Source organism: Oryctolagus cuniculus, chromosome 15 (genome assembly GCF_964237555.1).
Source record: "Oryctolagus cuniculus chromosome 15, mOryCun1.1, whole genome shotgun sequence".
NCBI lineage: Eukaryota > Metazoa > Chordata > Mammalia > Lagomorpha > Leporidae > Oryctolagus > Oryctolagus cuniculus.
This window is the reverse complement of record NC_091446.1, coordinates 20,110,384-20,136,839: the sequence shown is the minus strand read 5'-3', so window position 1 is coordinate 20,136,839 and position 26,456 is coordinate 20,110,384. Positions and strand designations below refer to the sequence as shown.

Here is a 26,456-nt window from a genome sequence, read left to right as displayed (position 1 = left end):
CTATTTCATCCTCTGAATTTAGCATGCTAGATCATAATCCAACACTAAATTATCTCCAAGAGAGAGGCTATAAATCTCTCAACTTTGTTTTGATTTTATTAACTGTTTTGCTCCTCTAATTCAGTAGAGTTGTAGAATCTCTCCAGAAAGAAACTCTATGACAGAATTGTCCCTCTGTGTTAATCGGATCTGAACATCTGTAGAATTAAGCATCAGGGGCAAGGAAAATAGGGCCAGGAGAGTTGCGTCTCTCATTTCTGTTATTTAAATGTATTTTCCAGTTCACATCAACTTGTTTTCATTTTGCCATGCTTGGAAGAAAGATGATATTTGACAGCAAAAAGTATTAAAATATCCTTTGTTGGAAATGGCATAGTTGATGGTGTAGTCTTCCTTTCCCCCGGCCTTTCCTCAGTTTCGCCTTCCATCTCTACTTTTAATTGCTTTATAGGAAGAGATTCTGTTCTCTTCTCATTGCCCATTTTTCTTTAATTTGAATGTTGTAAACTAAGGTTATAATCATTACTACATTGGGCTGTTGCAATAATGTTGGCATTTGTTTTTCATGAGTGTGCTGCCACCTTAGTACCTCAGAGTAACACTTTAGATAAGTCCAGTAAATGAGAAACTAAGGTCAGAATTCGTTAGCAAGTACTTGAGGGCTGAGGGAGAATTTCATGTTGCAGATCTTTCACTTTCCTTGTTGGTTTTTTTCCCCAGATCTCTTACAACTTTTCATGGAAAATAAATACCTAGTTATTTTTATACTACAAAATATGAATACTTCATGGTAACTCCCCATTGTTTTTTCTTTTTTTCAGGTAAGAATAAGTAAGGAACAAGACCACATTATAATAATTCCCAGAGGCCTATCTTTTTCTGAAGCCACAGCCTCCAATTTGGTATAACTTTCATTCTTAATGTTATTTTTTCTAAACTTCTTTGTGGTTTTTATTTATTTTTTTAACAGTTTTTAACTTTTAGCACAGACATGGACAGTTGTAGATGGAGAAATATTTACTGTTGATCAGTAAAGAGTTTGAGAAATTGCGTAATTTTTTTAATATTTTAGGATTCTTTTTTTTTTAACTTTTATTTAATGAATATAAATTTCCAAAGTACGGCTTATGGATTACAATGGCTTCCCCCCCATATCGTCTCTCCCACCCGCATCCCTCCCCTTTCCCACTCCCTCTCCCCTTCCATTCACATGAGGATTCATTTTCGATTCTCTTTATATACAGAAGATCAGTTTAACATACATTAAGTAAAGATTTCAACAGTTTGCTCCCACACAAACATAAAGTGAAAAATAATAGATGATTTTTTAAATGATGATGAAATCAGATCAGATTGTTAAAGGTTGTTAAATTAATTGTTAAATTAATTGATCTTTCAGTTAACCTATTATTTTGAAGGGAATTTTTCTAATTTTTTCCTACTCTTTACACTCTGAAATTTGGGTTTTTCTTTTTAGGAAAAAAAATGTTTTTGGTGCTAGATTTACATCTGCTAAAATTGGTGTTAGTATAAGATCTGACCCTCTGACATTTTGTTTTTTCCACAATTGTACTCTTTTTTTTTTTTTTTAAGATCCATTTTAATTTTTTGAAAGGCAGAGTGACAGAGAGGGAGAGACAAGAGAGAAAGAGGTCTTCTGTCCACTGATTTACAGCCCCAAATGGCTGAAATATCCAGGACTGGGTCAGACCGAAACAAGAAGCCAGGAGCCTTTTCCAGGTCTCTGACGTGGGTGCAGGGACCCAAGAACTTGGCCAGCCTCCGCTGCTTTCCCAGGCACATTAAGCAGGGAGCTGGATCAGAACTGGAGTGGCCAGGACTCAAACCAGCACCCATATAGGATTATACTCTTAACCACTGCCATCAGCTTTAGAATAGCAGGTACTGGGTACTGCAGTGTTAGCAAATGGAAATTTTCTTCTAGACTTGTCCAAACTTCCAGTGAGTAGCCTAAGTTACTTGGTTTCTTGGAAATTGTCCTTTTTGCTAAATATTGTTTTGTTGAGGACTATTTCATTTTATTGATTATTCTTTAAAAGATTTATTTATTTTCTTCAAAAGGTAGAGTTACAGAGAGGGGAAGAGACAGAGACCAAGAGATCTTCCATCCATTGGTTCACTCCCCAAATGGCCATGGTGGCCAGAGCTGGAGCTTCTTCCAGGAGCCCAGAGCTTCTTACAGGTCGATCTTCCATCCATTGGTTCACTCCCCAAATGGCCATGGTGGCCAGAGCTGGAGCTTCTTCCAGGAGCCCAGAGCTTTTACAGGTCTCCCACATGGGTGCAGAGGCCCAAGCAATTGGGCTGCTTTCCCAGGCCATTATCCAAGAGTTGGATCAGAAGTGGAGCAGCCAAGTGCTCAAACTGGCTTTTGTAAGGGGACACTGGCGCTTCAGGAGGAGGCTTAACCTACGGTACCACAACACCTGTTTTATAAATAAAGTTTTTTAAAAACGTTTTATTAAAATACAGTATACACACCAAGAAATACACTTACATGTATAGATCAATGAGTTTTTTGTCATCTGATGACTCTCATAATCCACATGAAATTAAGAATAAAACATTTCTAATACCCCAAGAGTCTTCACTATTCCCTCCTCTGTTTATTCTTTTTAACATAGGAAATGAAAGTATGATTCATTGAAGCAATATTTATAACTATATGCCAAATGATCTGGCATCAACACAGTTTTTATCCTCTATATATTAACTACAACAAGTAAATAGAAAACGTGATATTTGTCTTCTTGGGTCTGGCTTGTTTCACTTAGCATAATGAGCTCCTGCTAATCCATTTTGTTGCAAATGTCAGGATTTCATTCTTTTCTGTGGCTGAGTACTATTCATTTTTTTTAATCTAGTCATCAGTCAATAGACATCCGGGTTGAATAAAGTTTTATGTGAACAGAACCCTTTCTCTCACAAATTGTTTATGGCAGCTTTCACACTGCAGTGACAGTTAAATAGTTTTAACAGAAGAATGCAAAATCCAAAGTATTTGCTATCTGACCTTTATAAAAAAGTTTGCCACTTGAGGCTGGTGCTGTGGCACAGTGGGTTAACACCCTGGCCTGAAGCGCCAGCATCCCATATGGGCGCCGATTCAAGACCTGGCTGCTCCACTTCTGATCCAGCTCTCTGCTATGGCCTGGGAAAGCAGAAGTCCTTGGGCCCCTATACCCACGTGGGAGACCCGGAAGAGGCTCCTGGCTCCAGGCTTTGGTTCGGCACAGCTCAGCCGTGTTGCGGCCAGTTGGGGAATGAACCATCGGATGGAAGACCTCCCTCTCCCTCTCCCTCCTCTCCCTCTCCCTCCCCCTCTCCCCCTCCCCCCTCCCCCTCCCCCTCTCCCTCTCCCTCTCCCTCTCCCTCTCCCTCTCTCCTCTCCCTCTCTCCTCTCCCTGTATAACTCTGACTTAAAAAAAAAAAAGTTTGTCACTCTCTTGTTTAGCTTGTGAAACAGAGAAACTGACACATTACCCATTAAATGTCTTTGCGATTTTTCCAGGTAAAAGTGAATATAATTGGAGAAGTGGTTGACCAGGGAAGTACTAATTTGAAAATTGACCATCCAGGATTCAGCCCCCATGCTGCAATCTATTCAACACGTCCTGATGTTAAGTGTGTGATACACATCCATACCCTTGCAACAGCAGCTGTAAGTCAAGGAGGGGCCAAAGCCAACAGTGACTTTAAAACTAATCTGTTTAATGAATGTGTCATTTTGAGTTTTTAGAAACAGTGCTGCTTTTTTTTTAAACAACACTTCTTACATAATATTTGGCACAGCATTTAAATTGAGTTGTATCCCTAAGAACTTTTTTATTTTTTTTTTTCTTTTCTGGAAGAAGCAAATAACTAAAGCAGGAAGTGAGTTAAGTATAAACATAGTGAATAGGCCCAGTACTTCTTGAATCAGATCTAAACCTAAATGGACCTAAAGAATCAGGTTCCTATGAAAATGTAGTTAGTAACTAAATATGTGATCTTGGTATGGACCCAAATAGGTATCCTCCATGAAGTGTGGGATCCTTCCAATTTCTCAAGAGTCCCTTATCCTGGGAGATGTTGCCTATTACGACTACCAAGGGTCACTTGATGATCAAGAGGAGAGAATTCAACTGCAGAAAGTTCTGGGACCAAGTTGTAAGGTTTGTAGTAGAGTTTCTATGTAAGGAGCTATTTTTGTTACTGCTGCTGTTGATGAAAACAGTGTGAGCTATGCTAGTTATTTAAAGTGATTGCTCTGGGAATTCTATTTTAGGTGCTGGTACTCAGAAATCATGGTGTGGTAGCACTTGGAGAAACAGTTGAAGAAGCTTTTCATTATATTTTTAATGTACAGATAGCCTGTGAGATTCAGGTAGGAAAATTATTCTCCCCCACCTTCTATTGTTTCCTTATTTGCTTGTTTTGTTGGATTTTGTGTTTATTTCTGAAGCCCTATTGGTTAGTGATTTTTTGTTTTATGAGAAATCCTGCCCTACTTAAGTATAAAAAAGGTTGTCAACTTAGCTTGGGCCGACACTGTGGCGTAGCGGATAAAGCTGCCACCTGCACTGCCGGCACCCCATATGAGCACCAGTTCAAGTCCCAGCTGCTCCACTTCTGATCCAGCTCTCTGCTATGGCCTGGGAAAGCAGTGGAAGATGGCCCAAGTCCTTGGGCCCCTGCACCCACTTGGGAGACCCAGAAGAAGCTCCTGACTCCTGGCTTCAGATCAGCACAGCTCCAGTCATTGTGGCCAATTAGGGAGTGAACCATCGGATGGAAGACCTCTCTCTCTCTTTCTCTCTCTCTCTCTCTCTCTCTGCCTCTGCTTCTGCCTCTGCCTCTCTGTAACTCTGCCTTTGAAATAAATGAATAAATCTTTAAAAAAAAATCTCGAAATGAAAATAGGGAGAGAAGAAATTAAAATTCACACCCACATAGAATTGAACTATCTCATAAACATGATTTCTGTCTGAAACCTACATTTTAAGATAGTACCACTGTACACTTGTCTGTGTTGACCCTTTAATGGTGATGCTAATTGAGAAACAGAGGTGGCCACAAATCATCATGAATCAGATGTGTTGTGGCTGCTTTTGTAAGACTAGGGCCAGACATTTTATGAATTCATGCAGTTTCCAACGATTCCATATTAGAATTATCACAATAGTTTATTTATTAACCACTTTTTACTTCAGAGAAGTTGAATGTATTCAAAGACCCTAGTTTTCCTATTAAAGAAAATCAAGCATATTCTCTTGAAGCAAATGATATCTTAATGTATCAGAAAGGCTACAAGAAAGGGGGAAAAATGTTCTTTCGACTTTGTCTTAGCCTTTAACGGTCCTCTCTCTTCTCAAATTAAGCTACGAAAAGCTCAATTAATTTGAGATAATGACTTGACAACTCTGCATAAATATGCTAAAATCCAAAGTATAGTGTCTGTAATCCATTAAAGTTATAATTTTCAGCCATAGTATTAACTGAATAATCATGGGAAAACTTCAAGAAAATAATTTTTAAATTTGGCAAGAGAATTCAGCTGCTTGGTGGATGTTAAAATATATGACTGTAAATGTGTTTGCCATCAAGGAACTACAGAACCCCTAAAAGTACCCTTTCCGGATAGATAGAAAAGATACTGGGGCCGGCGCTGTGGCATAGAAGGTTAAGCCTCTGCCTGCGGTGCCAGCATCCCATTTGGGCACCAGATCGTGTCCCAGCTCCTCCACTTCCATCCAGCTCCCTGCTGATGGCCTGGGAAAGCAGTGGAAGATGACCTAAGTGCTTGGTCCTCTGCACCCGTGTTAGAGATCTGGAGGAAACTCCGGGCTCCTGGCTTCGAATCAGCCCAGCTTTGGCCATTGTGACTATCTGGGGAGTGAACCAGTGGATGGGAGATTCTCTCTCTTTCTTTCTCTCTCTCTCTCTCTCTCTCTCTCCTCTTCCCTTCCCTTCCCTCCCCTCCCCTCCCCTCCCCTCCCCTCCCCTCTCCCTCTCCCTCTCCCTCTCCCTCTGCCCCCCTCTCTCAGTCTGTAACTCTGCCTCTAAAAAAGATAGATAAATCTTTAAAAAAAAATAAAAAGATATTCAGCTGCTACCTGCACAACACTGTTGCCTTGTGTTCATAGTTGATAAACTGAACAAGTATTATGGATATTTGCCAAAATGGAATTATTGCACCTTTTTGAAAGTAAAATACTCATTACTGTCTGTATAGTTTTGGCTCTCTGTGTATTTTACCATTGACTACAGGTGCAGGCATTAGCCGGGGCAGGTGGAGTAGACAATCTCCTTGTACTGGATCTTCAGAAGTACAAACCTTTCACTTACGCTGTAGCAGCATCTGGAGGAGGTGGTGTGAATATGGGTTCCCATCAAAAGTGGAAGGTTGGCGAGGTGGAGTTTGAGGGGCTGATGAGGACTCTGGACAACTTGGTACGTGACAAAGTAAACATGATAGTGAACATTGAGTCTGTCTTCCAGTTTGAGCCACTACTTCCAGTTCCATAACCGTAGTCATTATATTGTACTTATTATTTTACTAACACTTGAACTTACTCCTCCTATTCAACTAAAATTTTGCATACTTTGACCATTATCTTCTCACTCCCACCCCGAGCCCCTCTTAACAACTGTTTTACTGTCTGCCTCTATGAGGTTAACTTTTTTAGATCCCACGTACGAGTGAGATCATGAAGTATTTGTCTTTCTCTGCCTGGTTTATTTCATGTATGTCTTCCAGGTTCATCCATGTTGTTGAACATGACAGTTTTTCTTCTTTTTTAAGGCTGAATAATATTCCATGGTGCATGTGTAGTGCACATGTGCAGCACATTTTTTACTTATCCATTCATCCATTGAAATACACTTAGGTTGGTTACATTTCTTGGCCATTTTGACTAACACTTCCGTGAACACAGGAGTACGGATAATCTCTCTGACATACTGATTTCACTTCCTTTGGATATATACCTAGTAGTGGGGTTGCTGGATCATATGGTAGATGTATTTTTAGTTTTTTGAGGAACCTTCATCTGTTCCCCATAATGGCTGTATTAATTTACATTCCCATGAACAGTGTACAAGGATTCCCTTTTCTCCACATCCTCTGCAATATTTATTACTCACCATTTTAACAGACATTCTAACAGGTGTGAGGTGGTATCGCATTGTGGTGTCAATTTGCATTTCTCTGACGAGTGATGCTGAGCATTTTTTCATGTTCCTGTTGACCATCTGTGTGTCTTTTATGAAATGTCTATTGAGATCCTTTGCTTCTTTTTTAATCAGATTATTTCTTTTCTTGGTATTTATCAGTTTGAGCTCCTTTTACATTTTTGAATATTAGCCCTTTATCAGATGTCATCTTAAGATATTTATCATGTTCCATAAGGTGTCAGAAGGCAGATTGCCTTCTGACTCAGGAACAGAGTCTTAAGTGAGCCCTGGGATTTGATTCCCCCAAAACCATTTTATAGGCAGAAAATATTTCTGGTCAGCAGAAACAGTTTAGAAATTACCTTTGTTGGGAACAGTTGTGTGAGTGCAAATAGCAGTGTCAGCTGGAATCAGTTTTAACCAGATCATGATATTTGCTTAATTTCACTTTATTACTAGAGGTAATATGGGGTTTCAAAGGATGTTTTCACATTATTTGTTTTTTAACAGAGGAGCCTGTTTGAATCATTGTTTAAAGAATTTTAATTGAAATGCTGTGTTGGTATATCTTTGATTGCTTCAACTGTAGTTTTTTCCTTGCCTCAGGGGTACAGAACAGGCTATGCTTACAGACACCCTCTCGTTCGAGAAAAGCCTAGGCACAAGAGTGATGTGGAGATCCCAGCAACTGTGACTGCTTTCTCCTTTGAAGATGATACAGTACCACTCTCTCCTCTCAAATACATGGCACAGAGACAGCAGCGTGAGAAAACAAGATGGCTGAACTCTCCAAATACTTACATGAAAGTGAATGTGCCTGAGGAGTCTCGGAATGGGGAGACCAGTCCCAGGACCAAAATCACGGTATGCCACTCTTTTACATAGTTTGTCTCTACTAAATATTTTGTCTAGTTACTCATGCATTAAATGTTCTGTATCAAAATTATTAGCAGGGTAGAATGTTAAAAATATCACCATCATTTAACAGATATTAACTTTGTGCAAGGCACTGTTCTGAATGCATACATGAATTATCTGATTTAATTCTCCAAATATGAAACGAGTGCTATTTTTCTCTGTTGGTGAACATAATCATTTTTAATGGTGAAATCTGAATCTGAATGCAGACAGTCTAATTTAAGTCTAGTTCTTACCCACTACATGATCCCAAATTTGTAGTTTATACATTTCACCATTTAATTAAACCTATAAAAATTCCAACACTTAATTGTGCCAAAATGGCATGAATTAGTGTATATGGCTGCCATTAGGCAAGATATAAGTGGAGAACTGGATTATTTTATCTTTTTCAGAATTTTGCTTCAAATTTGGTAATTTGTTCTCCAGGTACTCAAAGTTCATTCATCCTATCATAAATTCAGTATAAATAGTAGCCTTCTTGAAGGATTATAATGTGGGATAAATCATAATTACAAGTTATAAAGTCTTTCCAACCTTGGGATACTACTGTGCTATGTACCACTGTATTATCCCTATTATAAAATAGTGATTGAGGGCTTAGCCAAAAATAAAAAACAGAATCTGGAAAACTAAATCTTAAGAGATTCCTTGAAGGAGGTTTTGGTGATTTCTTGGCCATATCATCATCTCATGAAACTTCAGTGCTGTAGACAGAGCTCTGAATGTGAGTTAATGTGAGATCATACATTATGCCTGTGCTTGAAATAGTTTTAGCATCATATTTTCAATTGCCAAGAAGAGAAAGCTTAACCAGCAGAATAACCAAATATTCAAGTGAATAGTAACAGCATTTGTGTTTTTTAAAAAGTGAATGCTGATTGTGAGACTTTCTAACTAGTATGAAATCTAAACTAATTGACCACTAAGATACAGCTTAGTGAAAGTCTTTAAAAGATTGACAGTATATTCTTCCTTGAGTGTGTAAACAATTATCAAGTACCTACTAATACTTCCTTAATACAAAGCTTCATTCCTGAAAATTTTGTATCCTTTCAGTGGATGAAAGCAGAGGACTCCTCTAAAGTTAGTAGTGGAACTCCTATCAAAATCGAAGATCCAAACCAGTTTGTTCCTTTAAACACAAACCCAAATGAAGTACTAGAAAAGAGAAATAAGGTAAGACATGGTCTTTTAGGCATGGAGAACATTTTAACTCTGTTTTATGTTTAAATCACTTGTAATTGAATCTGATTAATATCAGACTTGAAAGTTTGAATGCAGAAGAATTTGACATATAATTCATTATCATTTTAGCTTATATTGGATGTTTCTCCCCTTGTGCTGGCTATTGGTGCACAGGTTCCATGGAGAAGTATTCAACATAGACCTTCCTTAAAGTGTTCCGGGGTGGGGGGGTGGGGGGGGATGCAGTTCTCTAACGATATAAGACAAAGAAGAAAGGAGATTAAAGTGAGCTTTAGGAGGATGAAAGAGGGGGGAATTGAAGAGACTGTTACTCTGGAGTGGTCTAAATAGTAAGTTTTTAGAAAAAGAAAGCAAAGATCATCTCTGTTGTTGCCTCCAAGAATCACTGTTACTGTGTTTCAATTCAGATCAGAGAACAAAACCGATATGACTTGAAAACAGCAGGACCACAGTCTCAGTTGCTTGCTGGAATTGTTGTGGATAAGCCTCCTTCTGTAAGTTTGAAGCAGTATGACATTTGTTTCTAATCTATCACATCAGTTTCTTTGCTCTTTCAGTTTGAGTATTTTTACTAAGGTTAATATAAGCTCAAATTAAAGAGTCAAATACTCTACCCTCAGTTCTCAATTTCCAAGGGTAAGAACTTTTCTGTTCCTTTCATCACTTATAGCACATACTTTTGTGTTTCTAAAGATTCTATTTTGCCGGTGCCGCGGCTCACTAGGCTAATCCTCCACCTTGCGGCGCCGGCACACCGGGTTCTAGTCCCGGTCGGGGCACCGGATTCTGTCCCGGTTGCCCCTCTTCCAGGCCAGCTCTCTGCTGTGGCCAGGGAGTGCAGTGGAGGATGGCCCAAGTACTTGGGTCCTGCACCCCATGGGAGACCAGGATAAGTACCTGGCTCCTGCCATCGGATCAGCGTGGTGCGCCGGCCGCAGCGCGCCAGCTGCGGCGGCCATTGGAGGGTGAACCAACGGCAAAAGGAAGACCTTTCTCTCTGTCTCTCTCTCTCACTGTCCACTCTGCCTGTCCAAAAATTAAAAAAAAAAAAAAGATTCTACTATTTTATAGTTTATCAGTTTTAGACCACAGTTATTTTATTGAATCTGTTATTGGTTATAAGAAGTGCCATTACTTTATCACTAAGAGAGTTAAAAATTACCTCCGTTTTGCATTTTCAACTCTTCCTCTCCAGCACTTAGATGGTGCCTGATGCCTGTGATTTTCAAGTCTTACCAGACTTCCATTAGGCAGTGAGCGTGCTTCCCAACTGCATCCTTTGCAGGACTACGTCTTCACCATTGTCAGCTCTGCCATCCACTCTTCCACCTGCTTTCCCGCTTCCAAAAATGTGTTAACATTTCTTATCCTCTGCTGTCTCCTCCCTTCTTTTGTCCTTAAAAGTATATAATTTTTTTTCTGTTTCTTTACTATTACATTAGTAGGGTTTGGGAAGGGATCAGAAATAAATGCATGGATTCAAACTTCTAGGTGAATTTCTTCCATGGAGAAGATAGCTACAAGTCTGTTTCCATAACATAACATTTAAAGAAGTTCTTTAGATACAGTTTCATTTTCTAAGTCTTTTTTAAAGTGTTTTTGAAATGATGCAATTCTTGGTTTTTCAAGATATTTCTTAGTTATGTAAAGCTTATTAGAGCTTGATTTAGTTTTATTTTTTAAAAATTACTAAAGTTCACCTAAATGGGCTTATTAAGGAAACATCACTGGTAGTTTCAGTCCATTGGATCTGCAGTCCAGCTGAAATAATTTGGTAAGAATATTTTCATCAAGCCATGCTAGCTTGTCATTTCTTGTGATTGTTGTAGAGAATCACAGTCATCATACTTATGTATGGTTTTTGCATGTGTTATATGCGTGTGTAGATGGATACAAATTCACAGTAATGAATTGTTTTTTTCACTGCAAGACCATGCAGTTTGAAGATGATGATCAAGGCCCACCAGCTCCTCCTAACCCATTCAGTCATCTCACAGAAGGAGAACTTGAAGAGTATAAGAAGACAGTAGAACGTAAACAACAAGGCCTGGAAGGTTAGTGAATTTTTGTATTAGGCCTAGGATAACCACAATGATGCAGAGTTTTGTGTAGGAGTTCCAAGCTCTGGGCTTCGACTTCACCCATCCTCCATCACTGTGGCCATTTGGGAGGTGATAGCAGGCAGTCAATGTTTTTGTTTTTTTTTTTTTTTTTTTTAATTAATTAATTAATTTATTTATTTTTGACATGCAGAGTGGACAGTGAGAGAGAGAGAGAGACAGAGAGAAAGGTCTTCCTTTGCTGTTGGTTCACCCTCCAATGGCCGCCGCGGCCGGCGCACCACGCTGATTCGAAGGCAGGAGCCAGGTACTTATCCTGGTCTCCCATGCAGGTGCAGGACCCAAGCACTTGGGCCATCCTCCACTGCACTCCCTGGCCACAGCAGAGAGCTGGCTTGGAAGAGGGGCAACCGGGACAGAATCCGGTGCCCCGACCGGGACTAGAACCCAGTGTGCCGGTGCCGCAAGGTGGAGGATTAGCCTAGTGAGCCGCGGCGCTGGCCTGTTTTTTTTTTTTTTTTTTTTTTTTTTAAATATTTGTTTCATGCTCCGTTGTTCTAGGTCATCTGTCAGTTCTATACTGAGTATAGGTAGGGCTAAAATGCATAGAACTGCCACAAGCCATATACTTTTGGTTTTTTTTAGAAGTATAGTAAGTTTCTTATTTTTTAAAAACAAATTTATTTATTTGAGAGAGTGACACAGACAGAAAGAAGGTTCCCATCCCGTTTTTTACACCCCAGGTTCCTACAGTGGTTGCAGGGTTGGGGAATGAAACTGGGAGCCAGGAACTCAATCCAGAGCCAGAGCTGGGAATCACACACAGGCACTCCAAGGTGGGCTGTGAGCATAGCAACCAGTAGCTTAAGCACTAGGCTAAATATCTGCCAACCATGTATCTTAACATAGCGAGAAAGCTGTTCTTCCTCAGAGATCAGAATGAATGTTAGCTATTTTATAATAAAAGGTATAAAGTGAAGTTCTTAGATGAGAAAAAACTACTAGCCCAAATAGATGTAGATATACTAATAGATTTAACTATTTCAGAGTAGATGACTTTACAAACCTTCTGTTTTGAAATAATTATAGATTCATGAGTATGTGGTTTTACTGTTTTGTAAAATCTTGTTCTGGGTGTCTCAAGGTACCAATATTATCATTGCAAAATCGAAATTTAAAATACACTGCTGGGGTGGGCATTTGGCACAGCAGTTGAGATGCTGCTTAGGATGCCTGGAATACCTGGGTTTGAGTCCTGGCTTTGTTCCCAATTTTGGCTTCCTGCCAATGCACAGTCTGAGAGGCAGCAGATAATGGTGCAAGAATATGGGTTACTGATACCCATGTGGGAGACCCAGATTGAGTTCTAGACTCCTGGCTCTGACCTGACCCAGGCCTGGCTATTGCAGATGTTTTTGGGGGTGAACCAGTAGATGGAAGATCTGTGTGTGTGTTTGTGTATCTGTGTGTGCCTTTCAAATAAATAAATTTGTTTTAAATAAAATGCTAGAATTTTTATGTGACTTCCCTTAAGCACACAAATACTGTAATGAAATTTATGAACCTTAGTAATTTGGGGGGATTGTATTTAAGAATTGCTGATGAAAGCATCCTAACCAATTGAATACTAGCTCCTTTCTTCTCTAGAGATTCTTCTTTTTAACAAGGGTTCTTAGTCTTGAGTCTTGGAAAAGCTTCAGATCATCCATGAGCCACCTGGAAAACACATCTCTCATTGTATATGATACACATTTGGGGAAGAGGGGTTCAGGGTGGAGATAGAAAGTGTATGACATGGGCCAGCGCCACAGCTCAATAGGCTAATCCTCCGCCTGTGGTGCCAGCACCCCAGGTTCTAGTCCTGGTCAGGGTGCCAGATTCTGTCCCGGTTGCTCTTCTTCCAGTCCAGCTCTCTGCTATGGCCCGGGAGTACAGTGGAGGATGGTCCAAGTCCTTGGGCCCTGCACCCGCATGGGAGACAGGAGAAGCACATAGCTCCTGGCTTCAGATCAGCGTGGTGTACCAGCCACAGCGGCCATTGGAGGGTGAACCCACGGAAAAGGAAGACCTTTCTCTCTGGCTCTATCTCTCACTGTCCATTCTGCCTGTCAAAAAAAAAAAAAAAGAAAGAAAGAAAGAAAGTGTATGACACAAAAGATTAAGAGCATCCATAACACAGAATTGAGATTTTTTACTTAAAGCCAACAAGTTAAAGAATTTTTGTTCATATTAAATATCATAAATCATGCAGAAAGAACTGACAACATTTCAATCATCCAAGTAAGAGTTTTTATCAGGGTGGTAGTGCCTTTGTCACAAGAGGGATGAACTGGACTCATTAATATAGTCACACTAAACATTCTAAATGGTATTATTGAATTGTTTATTCTAACATAAGGTTGGAAGCTTTTGTGTCTTTTGTATTTTGTAAAATGTCCCTCTTTAATCTCTTTATTTTTTGAAAGCCTAAAGATGCCAGGTAACAAGCATTGCACTCTAGTACCATTGCCTTTGACGTATAACTTTGTAAATAGTTTCTTCCACATTCATTTGACCTTTGAATTGGCTCACTAATACTGCTGTGACAGGAATCACTAATTGAATATTGTCAACAATTCAGTGAAGCATTCAGCCTCATTAACGCAGCGTCATTGGCAAAGCTTCATGGTTCCTTTCATCTGGCTGCTTGGTGTATTTCGGTTTTCCAACACTAGCAGAAGCTAAATGCGTCTATATTATTTGCCTGGGCTGCCAGTGGCTGTGCTTCCTTTGTAACCCTGTATGTAAAATTACTGTTTGCAGCCAGAAACGTTAACCCATTAATCCCCTTAATGAATAAAGGGATAACTAGTAGCATGCTCAGCTCATTGCGGAAGAATTTCTCATCTTTACATTTGCAGGCAATTGATATTTGGACTAATCTCCCTGAAATCTTAGGCTGCTTTGTTTTGTTTTGCATGGCTTTTAACTAAACTCTTATCCAACAGATGCTGAGCAGGATTTACTCTCAGATGACGCTTCATCTGTTTCACAAATTCAGTCTCAAACTCAATCACCGCAAAATGTCCCTGAAAAATTAGAAGGTATTCATTGTGATTTCCCAAAGCATTCACTGGGTTAGTTTTGAGAGTCTGCTCTCCACTCCCTCTCCCCCATCCCCCTTGTCATTTACTTTCATGTAAGGAAATTGAACGTTCTATCGCAGTAAGTTTGCCATTGGTTTTACTGAAATCTGTCAATAATTTTATATTCTTTAAATAAGGTGCTACATTTGTTCAACATTTATATTGCTATACCTTAATGTGGATTTTGGCAACCCATAATTCCTAAGAATTTGTGGAATTAAAATTGATTAGTCATGTTTTCCAATCAGTACATGAAATCCTTTTCCATTTTCATTGCTAAATAACTCCAAAGCCAAAGAAAAGTACACGTTGTCTTCCTCATTCATTCTGACTTGATTTGCAATGATATGTCATGAACCTGGAATCATCAAGTTTTCACTTTTTGGTTTAATGACTTCTTTCCCTTCCTCTTTATATCTTATAAGAAAATTAGCTTCATGCTAATAAATCCATAGTCCATTAAAGTAATGATCTATCTTTACTGAAATAAAAGTAATGCCTTCACACATAGCTGAAACATTCCAGTTTTGTAAAATGAAGCAGAAATGTTAGTTATATAAAATAACCTGTAACCCTCCCCTTTTGTAGAAAACCATGAGCTATTTTCCAAGAGCTTCATGTCCATGGAAGTGCCGGTCATGGTAGTAAATGGCAAGGATGACGTGCATGAAGTTGAAGACGAGCTTGCTCAGCAAGTGAGCCGATTAACTACAAGCACGACCATAGAAAACATCGAAATTACCATTAAGTCTCCAGAAAAAATTGAAGAAGTCCTCTCACCTGATGGCTCACCTTCAAAGTCACCGTCCAAGAAAAAGAAGAAATTCCGCACTCCTTCTTTCCTGAAAAAGAACAAAAAAAAGGAAAAAATCGAAGCCTGAGTGGAGTTTTTCTATAATTATTATTATTATTACAATGTGACATTGCACATTTAAATACCACGTTTAAGTTGATCATTAATATGCAGTGGTAGATCAGACTGGGGGTATGTAGCAAACTGGACTTAATGAACTGGAAAAAGATTTTACTTAAAGAAAAACATTATGACAATAGTTTTAAAATTCATCTCATTTTATATGTCCAAAATGGCCTTGAATTTTTAAACAATTGTAGTTTTAATTAGATCTGCCCTTATGAAGTATTATCAGTTCATCACAGATATCTGTCTGAATTACTTCAGGCTTTCTCAATAGTATGAGTCAGAAGGAAATTGCCAGTGAACAAATGAGAATTTTTCTTTCTCAACACCTGCTCACTTGGCATTCAGGTTATAATTTTTTTATCATGATTGTGGACTATGTCTTTTGGGTTCCCATTGTTTCAATGGGCATTAACAGAATGTTTTAAAAGCTTGTAAGACAAGAATCTATATAGCATTAGTATACACTGGCACATAATTTCTTTTTAAGGTTTTAAGAAAAGATTCATTTGGAATTTTATTCATAGTATAAAATTTCCTCACCTGAAGTAACTTTGTTTGCCAAAAAAAAGTCATTTTAGTAAACTAATTTTTGAGAACTTCCTTTTGTATTAGTTTAGAAAGCCCCTTATTTTTCAACAAAGGGGATTTTGTACACATAACATGGATTATTTAGTTTAACTCTGGCAAAAACAATTTTTATATGTTGAAATGTTTGTATACCATTCAGTATAAAAGTGTCATAAGCATAATAGCCAATCATTTAATAGTAGAGCATATTTGAGGCTGCTTGGTACTGAGCATACTTAAATATAATTCAAGAATCCAGGGACTTGGTATCAGAAGGGGATTAGAGCATATAAAGATATATCTAGATTCTTATTTGAACCTTATAATGTATTTTTCTGTTAGTATTGCTAATGAACAAAGAAAATCTCATATGATAGCCAAATGAAAAGAGTGAAAGGGAAAGTGAAAAATTAAGGGAACAAACAGTGGGACACGGGAAAACTGTTAGCTTGATAATGACTCACATTTCTGCTAGGACGTAGAGTGTGATTTGTTGGAAACATGTCTCAAATTTCTGAAATTCTGCTGTTCTGCCAAAATCAATGTCTTTCTGGGTTAATATTTGTGTTGTAAAAAGGTCAGAGCCTTGTAACTTGTGTATCCCTAGAGGGAAGCACTAGAAGACGTCTAATCCCACCAGTGAGAAAACTACCACTAGTTGATTTTTTTAAGAAATTTTTAGTCTTTTGGTTAACTTACTTCTTAATGTACATACAAACTTAAACCTAAGCTTAATATAGTTTTGCCCCCTCTCACCCAAGTGATGTCACAAATCAATGTGAAATCAGTGATCCAAAATGGTCAGTGGGTAAAAATAACCCAAAGCGGTTTTGGAGGGTGAGTTGGCATGCAGAGGATTACATTGATTGCAGTGCGTGCTGGGGCTGGTTCTGTCAGACTGTGTGTGTACAGTGACACAGAGCTGAGATGGAGCCTGGAAGTGTCTTTCTGGATCTCACTCACTACTGGATCAGTGTTTTGTTCTCTTAGTGGAAACTTTCAGTTGCTTAACTCTGAGCAATTTTTTAAAAATGTTCTACATCATTTATGTTGTATTACAATGTATGTAGAAACAGTAACCTGTGAACTATGCTTTTCCATAACTTTTTAAATATATATATATCTAAATGAATGCCATGTGCATAAATATTTTTTAAACACAACAGTAAAACTATTGCACCTTTCGCTGATGCCTCTATTTACTGCTTTGGCATAATGAATGAGCCAGTGAACCTGTGTCCTGTGGAAAAATGTATAAATGTTATCTGATATTGCTCTTAGATGTAATGCTAATTAATGTTAAATCACAAATAAACAGTATTTTAAATATATGGATTTGGGATCATGATGTTTCCTTTCAGGAGTCGTTGCTTAGCATGTTAGCTGAATTTTACACATCAGTGAAACTTTGAATAAGTAAGATTGATGCTTCTGCATAAGGAATGTCGTGAGAAATATATTTAAAGATTAGATGAAAATTAATGCTATGTGTGCAAACTTTCTTGTACCAACTCATATTGGAGGAAGTATTTCCTAAGGTGTATTTTTTGTCTTGGTAAGATATGATGGTGTTGGCCAGCGCCGTGGCTCAATATGGCTAATCCTCCACCTGTGGCGCCGGCACACCGGGTTCTAGTCCCGGTTGGGGCGCCAGATTCTGTCCCAGTTGCCCCTCTTCCAGGCCAGCTCTCTGCTGTGGCCCGGGAGTGCAGTGGAGGATGGCCCAAGTGCTTGGGCCCTACACCCCATGGGAGACCAGGAGGAAGCACCTGGCTCCTGGCTTCAGATCAGCGTGGTGCGCGGGCCGCAACTGTAGTGGCCATTTGGGGGGTGAACCAACGGAAAAGGAAGACCTTTCTCTCTGTCTCTTTCTGTCTCTCTCACTGTCCAGCTCTGCCTGTCCAAAAAAAAGGTATGATGGTGTTAGGATTCTGATAATCTGAATTGTATTCAAATCTATGCAGGTAGAAGAAGAGATGTTGCAAGTTTTATACTGAGTTTGTACATTACTTCCCTCTGATGTTTTAAATTATTATACAAATTACAATGTGTTACAGTAAAAAAAAATAGAAAATAGCTTGCAGTTTCACCACATTTACACTTTTATTTACCTTCCAGTCTTCGTCCAATTATATGTGTATTTTCTACATCTTGATAGTCATGGTGAGAATGTAATTTTTATTCAGGGATATTTTTCTGCTTAATAAAGAATAACTCATAATAGATTTTCAAACTAAGTCCCTCACATAAATAAGTTCTTGAAATTTTTTTCACTTTGTAGAGTTCAAGAGGGAAAGTCATGTTAATTGAGGGTTCTGGTTAATCGAAGCCTTTACTATAATTACCCATTAGAAAAATGAGGGGCTTGGATAGAGAATAGATCTATAGTTTTGGGCATATTTAATTATTACCTTGGCTTGTAAATAACTGCGTGGTGAGATATGGCTGTTTTAGAAAGATGTTCATTTCAAAATTCCCTTCCATAAAGCAACAAAGGCAATTATCCTCAGTTCTCTCTCTACAGTAAATAATAGCTTGAAAAATAGAAGCTTTGCCTCTATTGAGTAAGTGTTTTCATTCATCAGGGCATAGAGAACCAAGAACTAAATGCATTAAATTCTGAAAGCACTGATTTCCTTTAGTTTTTAGCATAGGCAGAAAATATATCTGGTTATTTTTTAAACTTAAGGATGATGTATCACACATCTAAGTTGCAGTGTTGGCCAAACTGGGATTTTAAAAAGAACAATCTTCTTTTTGGCCACTAGAGGGTGGAATAGACCTAACAATCCACTACATTTCCTGTCCCTGCACCCAGCTTCCTTTTTCATGGCGTCTGTAGACACCATGTCTGTTGTGAAATACCCAAAACCTGGAAAAGAAGACATTCCCTTGTTTACCATTCTCTTCACCAGATTGTTCTTAACTGTAGTGTTCTATCAGGTCCCATTGCACTAATAAAGATTGTCACCCATGACAACTGTGAGGTCTACACAAAACCCACTGAAAAGAAACTGGTAGAAAGTGACTGTCAGAGGAGTTTGCATGCCTACAAGTGACACTATATTGCTTATTTCAATAATTGGCAACTTTTTCATTGAGGGAATAATTTATGATACCTGTATTTTTTATATATGTTGTATGTGCCAAAGAGATGCTGATTTAACTCGACAGGGCCTTCCAGCATCCCACAAAGTAGTTGATATTATCCCCATTTTGCAGATGGTTAAAATAAGGCTTGAAAGAAGATGAAAAGGAGGTGTTCCTATTTCACCCTTAGAGACTCAGATTTCTAAATTACTGATGCCATCTGTGTGCCGATCTCTCTGTGGCTCTAGTGTACATTTTTGTGGTTTTTCAGGGAGAGGCAATCCCCTTTGTTTGGACAAGTCCAGCAATGATGAACACATATTTTGTTACAGGTAAATTTTGATAAATTGTTGACTTGATTTGGAAGACCTTTTCCCTAACAAAAACTCCAAGGAATGAAGAGATTGATAAATACCTGAGAAGTGGATAGGATGGCCTGTGGGAATTGCATCTTTTAGGATGAAAGAACAAGTTCTTGAACCTTGAGAAAAACCAGGATATTGATACCTTCGCTGAAGATGTACCAAAGACTTGGAAAGAAACCCTTTATCTTTGTTTCTTTTTGATTTGCAATATTGGAAGCAGGAGAGACATTCTAAGGCAAGTTTTGTTTTAAATGTTTTGTGTATTTACTGGAAAACCAGAGTGACAGGTCTTTCATCCCACAGGGATGGCAGAGGCCCAAGCACTTGAAGTATCATCTGCTGCCCCCTAGGAGGCGTTAACAGGAAGCTGGATTGGAAGCAGAGGAGGCCGGCGCCTTGACTAACTAGGTTCACTAGGCGCCGGCACACCGGGTTCTAGTCCCAGTCGGGGCGCCGGATTCTGTCCCGGTTGCTCCTCTTCCAGACCAGCTCTCTGCTGTGGCCCGGGAGTGCAGTGGAGGATGGTCCAAGTACTTGGGTCCTGCACCCGCATGGGAGACCCGGAGAAGCACCTGGCTCCTGGCTTCAGATCAGCGCGGTGTGTTGGCCGCAGCGGCCACTGGGGGGTGAACCAACGGCAAAGGAAGACCTTTCTCTTTCTCTCTCTCTCTCTCTCACTGTCCACTCTGCCTGTCAAAAAAAAAAAAAAAAAAAAAAAAAGCAGAAGACCCCACTATGCACTGCAGGCCAACCAAGCGGCAGCCTAACCTACATACACCACACTGCCCGTCCTCATGAAAGTAGCTTTAAAGACCGCAAGTGTACTACATGAAATTACAGTTTTATTTAAATAAATATGGAGATCGTCTCTGAGAAAAACCAAATGTATAGTTACTAGAGATAAAAGCAAGAATAAGCCTTTTGGGGAACTTTTAATAGGAAAAATAAGTTTGCAAATTTAGCTGTATTGTTAAGAGTTTCATTTCTAAGAGATGACCATTAGGGGGCAATACTGGGTCCAAATTCAGTTTTAGTTAATTGAGGGAACTTAAAAATATTTTCAAACTTGGATTTAGAACTTTATTCTGATTATGCATTCCTAGGTCCCATGTAAAGCTGAGAAAAGTTCGTAGATGCAAGATTATTTCATTCATTACTTACAGCCCAGTTATCTTGTTCTGACTTAAAGAGTCAGTCATTGAGGAAGGTTGTGCTTGTCTGATGTCATACAGCTCATGAGGGCTAAGCTAGGATTTGAGCAAAGGTATTCAAAATCTGCATTTCATGCTTTTCTGCTAGACAACAGTCACCCTTGGAAACCTATCACAACAGGAACAGAAAAATACAGAGTCAGCTAAAGTCTCCTGCAAACTGATATTTCAAAGTTTGTTTTGGGACTAGTTGAAAAATACTTTGCAAGACCAAGCCTGTATTTATTTATCATACTTTTTTTCCTAAAAGTTCAAGTTGTTAGATACTCTGAGAGTTTTGAGTATTAACTTCCAAGTTAGGATGCTGATTGCCTTACTGTTAGAACCTATAATAGTTTAAATAGCATGTGTACCTTAAATGACAAACTGGCACATTTTATTTAAAGATTTATTGCATTTATTTATTTGAAAGAGGGAAAAAGAAGAAGGGAGATCTTCCATCTGCTGGTTTACTTCTCAAAGCCAAGAGCTAAGAACTCCATCTAGGACTCCCATGTGACTGGCAGGGACCCAAGTACTTGGGCCATCATCTGCTGCCTCCCAGACACATTAATAGGAAGCTGGGTTAGAAGGGGGGGAGCTGAGACTCAGACCAGCATTCACATGTGAGATGTGATTGTCCCAAATGGCCAGACCAACCCACTGAACCACAGTGCCCACCCTGGCACAGTTGAATATTCTGTCTGTAGCAAAAATATTCATCTTATCTAGCAGAATAGTATAGGTGGATGTAGCTCCAGTCCACAATTATCTTTGAGACCTACATAATTTCTGATCAGGTCGGTCTTAATACAAAAGCTATTGTGAAGATTATTAGGCTGGATTTTGTTTCTAGATTTTATTTCCTCACAAACTACTTTTAGGTATTGTCATTCTCCTGAGTCACTTTAGACCTTGCTTGTGATGGCAGGAAAATCCCTTGTTCTCAGTCCTAGATAATGCCTGTCACTAGGCACAATGCTAGTTCCTTGCCAAACTCCATGCCTAAAATTAATACCATAGATTTTATTAATCTCATTTAGATTGCACTAAAGAGTATTAAATTTCTGAGAAATCACTCTAGATTTGTTGAAGTGATTTTGAAATGGCAAATAAGAATCCATGTGTGATGCAAACCTGGGGCACCAGACAAAGGGGCTGACAGACAAGTTTCTTCCTTAGGTTTGTCAATTTCCATTAGATTCTGCCTCTCAAAAAGCTAGTAGACAGGTGAGCCCTGAAGAACACTTCGGAGTTGAATAATTGGATTCCTTACACCCGTGTCCCTTCAGGTTGATATTTTAGACTTGAAATTTTCAACAAAAAAAAAAAAACACTTGACTTTCACAAACCAGTAACAGATATCCTAACAGTGGGATGGGACTGGGGAAGTGGTGCAATTATACATTGCAGGAGTGGAGAGGTCAACTTTTCGGTGAATTTCCCTCTGACCTCTTGACTTAAATTATCCTTTCTGTTTTTTTTTTTTTTTTTTTTTTTTTTTTTAAGGTAGTGATCATGGCATCATGGACCTGGGGCTGCGGTAATGCTTTGCGACTCTTCTCTGTCCGTCCTTAAAGGGAAAGCATTTTGGTCTGCGCACAGGCTCTCGTCTAAGAGTTGTTTTCCCAAAGCGGCAGGTTCTGAGGCTTCTCACCGAGCAGGAGCGCTGGAGGAAGTAGCTGCACTCGGTAGCTCACCCCTTTCCTGTTGAGTAATGCCTTACGGGTTGGGTTTCAGTGGTGACTGCTCCGATAGACTTGGGCACTTCGGGACAGATGACCTCCTTGGTTTTATGAGAGAACATGTAGATACAGTCAACTTGTTGGCAGGCACGGGCAAACCCTTCCAAAGGTGTTTACTGGACTAACGAGTTAAGATTAAATATTACTTCTACCTGGTTTCTGTTTTGGAACTGTTGGCTTCAGTTGTTTCAACTGAAATAAAAGTCATTTGAAACTAAGACACCCAAGAGTGTATCCCAGATATTATCTAGTGATATTTTTGAAGGGCAAGGGCTTGGGGCACCCTAGGATATGAAGCCTGTTAAATTACTTAGCTTAAAATATATTGTGTATGGCCAGCGCCGTGGCTCAATAAGCCTAATCCTCTGACTTGCGGCGCCGGCACACCGGGTTCTAGTCCCGCTTGCCCCTCTTCCAGGCCAGCTCTCTGCTATGGCCCGGGAGTGCAGTGGAGGATAGCCCAAGTGCTTGGGCCCTGCACCCGCATGGGAGACCAGGAAAAAGCACCTGGCTCCTAGCTTCGGATCAGCGCGATGTGCCAGCAGCAGCGCGCCGGCTGCGGCGGCCATTGGAGGGTGAACCAACGGCAAAAGGAAGACCTTTCTCTCTGTCTCTCTCTCTCTCTCTCACTATCCACTCTGCCGGTCCAAAAAAAAAATATATATATATATATATATATTGTGTGGTGAGATGTCTTGTTTTTGAAATATCTTTTAAATAGTTACATATTTTACAACCAGGTAGATGAAATGATTTTGTATGTAGGTATGGCCCTGTGTCTCTGTTTTGATCTTTAGGTTAATATTGAGCAAGAGAGCATGCACATATACTTGCCAGAGTCAGGCTGAGCATGGCTCAATTAACTGCAGAACAGGGCAGACTGGGTGGGGCGAGTTCTGGAATCCTTCCCACTCACTGAGCAAAGTCAGGTGTTCAGGAGAAGGCTTGAGCTGAAGAAGTTGGGAAGCCCAGCCCGGCAGATAAAACGTGGGACCTGGAGGATGTGGCAATCAACCCAAAGCTCAGTCTGGTAAGTGGCCTGCACCAGGGAAGCCAAAGTCTCCATCAGGAATCTGCAGCAGGAAAGCAGAGTGCTACAGGCATGTAGGAGGTGTCTGAGCCACCGGCCTAGCTTCAAGAGCAGTGGCAAGATCAGGGCAGGACCTGAGGCTTAAGAAGTCCACTTAGCACTTCTTCAAGACAGGAACTCAGATGTCCGGAAAATGACAGGCGGGGATCCTGGCACCAAAGCTGAGGTATCTGATAATGCCCGGATCCCAGGAACCAGGCAGTGCTCAGAGCCAAGACAAGGCCCCTGCTGGCCTAGTGACAGGCTGGGCTTGATGCTGAATGACTTCCAGAGCCAGACACTGGAGCTCCCTCCGTTCCTCCTGATTCCGCCTGCCTCGTCGGGACTGGCTGTGCAGATGACAGCCAGGTGGGCCGGTCAAGAGGCCCAGCTGTTGCAGAGGAGCCCTGTGGAGACCAGGGAGGGGCCTGGCTTGGCTCCGCACCAGGGAAGCAGCCTCCTGTGCTAACGAGACACAGCTGTGCGTGGGTGCAGCCGGCCGAGGAGTGGACCATTCACACCAGAACCTACCTAGGTGGACCAGCAAACACTAATGAACAAGGGCAGGTGCTACCAACACTAGCGGTGCAGATGGCCCTGTGCTCCTTGGGAACTGTCTTTCCATATTTGGAGGCACAGTTCCACCATAGAAATGTTTCCCTTCAGTGACAGCTGTGGACTCTTACTGGTGTCACTGTTGCTGGGTAGGGGAGAATCAGAGTGGTCCGTGTGTCCTCCCCCTCCAAGAGATGTGCTATGATTCTGGACCAGCAGAACAGCTTTGATTCCGTGTGGGTTGAACTCCGTAACCCTGTGGTTTGGGGAGTAGCCTCTTGTCGCTGTCAGAGGCCTCTCATTTGTCTCACCACACTTGTCCAGATAAGAACCTCTCAGCTCACCCCTGCAGCCAACCACGTGAGAGAAGCGCTTCCTTGGGGCCGTCCCTGTAGGAGCTCGGGTCTGTCTGCACCATCTGGAGGGCCCAGGAGGTTGCTGTGGGAGTCATCCACCCCTCCACTCCTGCAGCCATCCACAGAGGGCCTGGCCCTACCCACAGCGAGCAAGGCCTCTTTCACACCACCCGCCCTAACCTGACTCCCCAGCAGGCTGCCTCCCCAGCTCTCCAGGCCCCTTCTCCGCCTGGCCCCACTGACGGAGGATGTCGCCTTTCGCAAAACACTTCTTTACCAAGCGCCCGTAGCACTCCCGAGTCACGCTGATCTTGGCTCGTCTGAAGCTCTTATTGATTGTGTTGCTGTGTCTGTCCTACAGGACTGTGAGCTGTGAAACGGCAAGGACTGTACCTCCTTCATCCCTTTGTCCGTCACCACATTGGCCAATAAGAGGTTCTGCACTTCTGTTGCTCATCACGGACACTGGGCATGTGGATGACATGATGGTATGATGGTATCAGGTGCACAGCGAGAAGACAGTGCAGGTGAGGAAGTGGTTCGGGGTGAAAATGCTACATGGAGCAAGCAATGCCTACTCCATATTGTGGTTATATTATCTCATTTAATCCGCAGTCTTACACCAGAGGGTGATTTCCACCGAAGGGAAACAGGTTTAGAGACTGAGAGAAATCATGTCTCATTTCACCACCCAGAACATGTGACAGATCCAGAATGTGAACTCCAGCGCTCTCACTGCTGTGCCAGATTATTTACTGAATGCAGCCTTCTCGCAAAGCCTTCCCCAACCCGTCTCTGTCACAGCTCAACGGACTTCTAGGTGAGGAATAAGGAAGAGTTTACTCTCAGGCGAATCGCCTGGGCAGTCCAGCAGTATTCACTAATCCACAGCAGAGAGGGATTTCCTGAGCAAAAACACAAATTAGTTTCAGTTAGGAAACCAAGGACAGCTTTGGGGATGTACAAAGGATAGGAGATGGCACTGGTCTTGCAAACCCTACTACAGAGATGCTAGCAAAACCAGTGATATGGGGGCAAGTATTTGGTGTAGTGCTTAAGACATTACTTGGGGTGGCGGAGTGGAGGGCAAACAGCGCCGTGGTGTAGCGGGTAAAGCCAACGCCTGCAGGGCCGACATCCAATATGGGCGCCAGTTCGAGTCTCAGAGCTCCACTTCCGAGCCAGCTCTCTCCTGTGGCCTGGGAAAGCAGTAGAAGATGACCCAAGTGCTTGGGGCCCTGCACCCACGTGGGAGACCCAGAAGAAGCTCCAGGCTCCTGGCTTCAGATCAGCGCAGCTCCGGCCATTGCAGCCATTTGGGGAGTGAACCAGTGGATGGAAGACCTCTGTCTCTCTCTGTGTCTCTATCTTTTCCCGCCTCTGCCTCTGTAACTCCGCCTTGCAAATAAATAAATACATCTTAAAAAAAAAAAAAGCAGACACTATTTGGGATGCCCGCATCCCATAGCAGAGTGAGGTTCAGGCCTACCTCCACTTCAGATTGCAACTTCCTGCCAACGCACACCCTGAATGGCGGCAAGCGGGTGATGACTCCAGTGCTTGCCTCCTTGCCGCCCAGGAGAGACGGGGGTTCAGTTCCAGTTCTCCTGGCTGTGGTGTGACCCAGCCCCAGCTGCTGTGGGCATTTGGAGAAAAAAAAAAGATGGAAAAGTCTTCTCTCCCTTTCAAATAAAATGAAAATAAGTTTAAAAAAAGTTTTAAAAACAGTGATATGGTTACTAAATCGTGATCAACAGTAACATTTTTGAATTCATGTACTGTTCATTATAAATTCACCAACTGTTCATTTAACTAAAGACTGCTGTCACTCATAGCAGATGGCATGTTATAATTCCATGGATAAAAGATGTGTATAACAGCTAGATTTACTAAGCACTAAGTACTTTTTTTACTAAAAATTATTTCTAAGATATATTTATTTATTTGAAAGTCCGAGTTGCACAGAGAGAGAGGAGATGCAGAGAGAGAGGAGAGAGAGAGAGAGAGAGAGAGAAAGAGAAAGAGAGAGTCTTCCATCCGATGGTTTACTCCCTAATTGGCCACAATGGCTGGAGCTGTATTGATCCGAAGCCAAGAGCCTGGAGCTTC

General features: G+C 40.9%; 1 protein-coding gene across 20 annotated transcripts in view; it reads left to right on the top strand.

The window, feature by feature from the left end:
- The window catches only part of ADD3 (adducin 3), a 173,983-nt gene extending 156,675 nt beyond the window's left edge, over positions 1-17,308 (top strand). For 8 of the 20 annotated variants that reach the window (XM_051824169.2, XM_051824172.2, XM_070057253.1 and 5 more), the window contains 11 exons: positions 822-902; positions 3,533-3,682; positions 4,032-4,175; positions 4,289-4,387; positions 6,271-6,453; positions 7,783-8,040; positions 9,154-9,273; positions 9,711-9,797; positions 11,234-11,357; positions 14,351-14,479; positions 15,077-17,308. In XM_051824169.2, coding sequence (XP_051680129.1) covers positions 822-902; positions 3,533-3,682; positions 4,032-4,175; positions 4,289-4,387; positions 6,271-6,453; positions 7,783-8,040; positions 9,154-9,273; positions 9,711-9,797; positions 11,234-11,357; positions 14,351-14,479; positions 15,077-15,369 — 1,668 coding nt within the window. In that variant the 3' untranslated portion in view covers positions 15,370-17,308. The remainder of the gene's footprint in view (positions 1-821; positions 903-3,532; positions 3,683-4,031; positions 4,176-4,288; positions 4,388-6,270; positions 6,454-7,782; positions 8,041-9,153; positions 9,274-9,710; positions 9,798-11,233; positions 11,358-14,350; positions 14,480-15,076) is intronic. The other 12 variants (XM_070057246.1, XM_070057251.1, XM_070057249.1 and 9 more) reach the window with 2 other exon arrangements.
- The last annotated feature ends 9,148 nt before the right edge of the window (positions 17,309-26,456 follow it).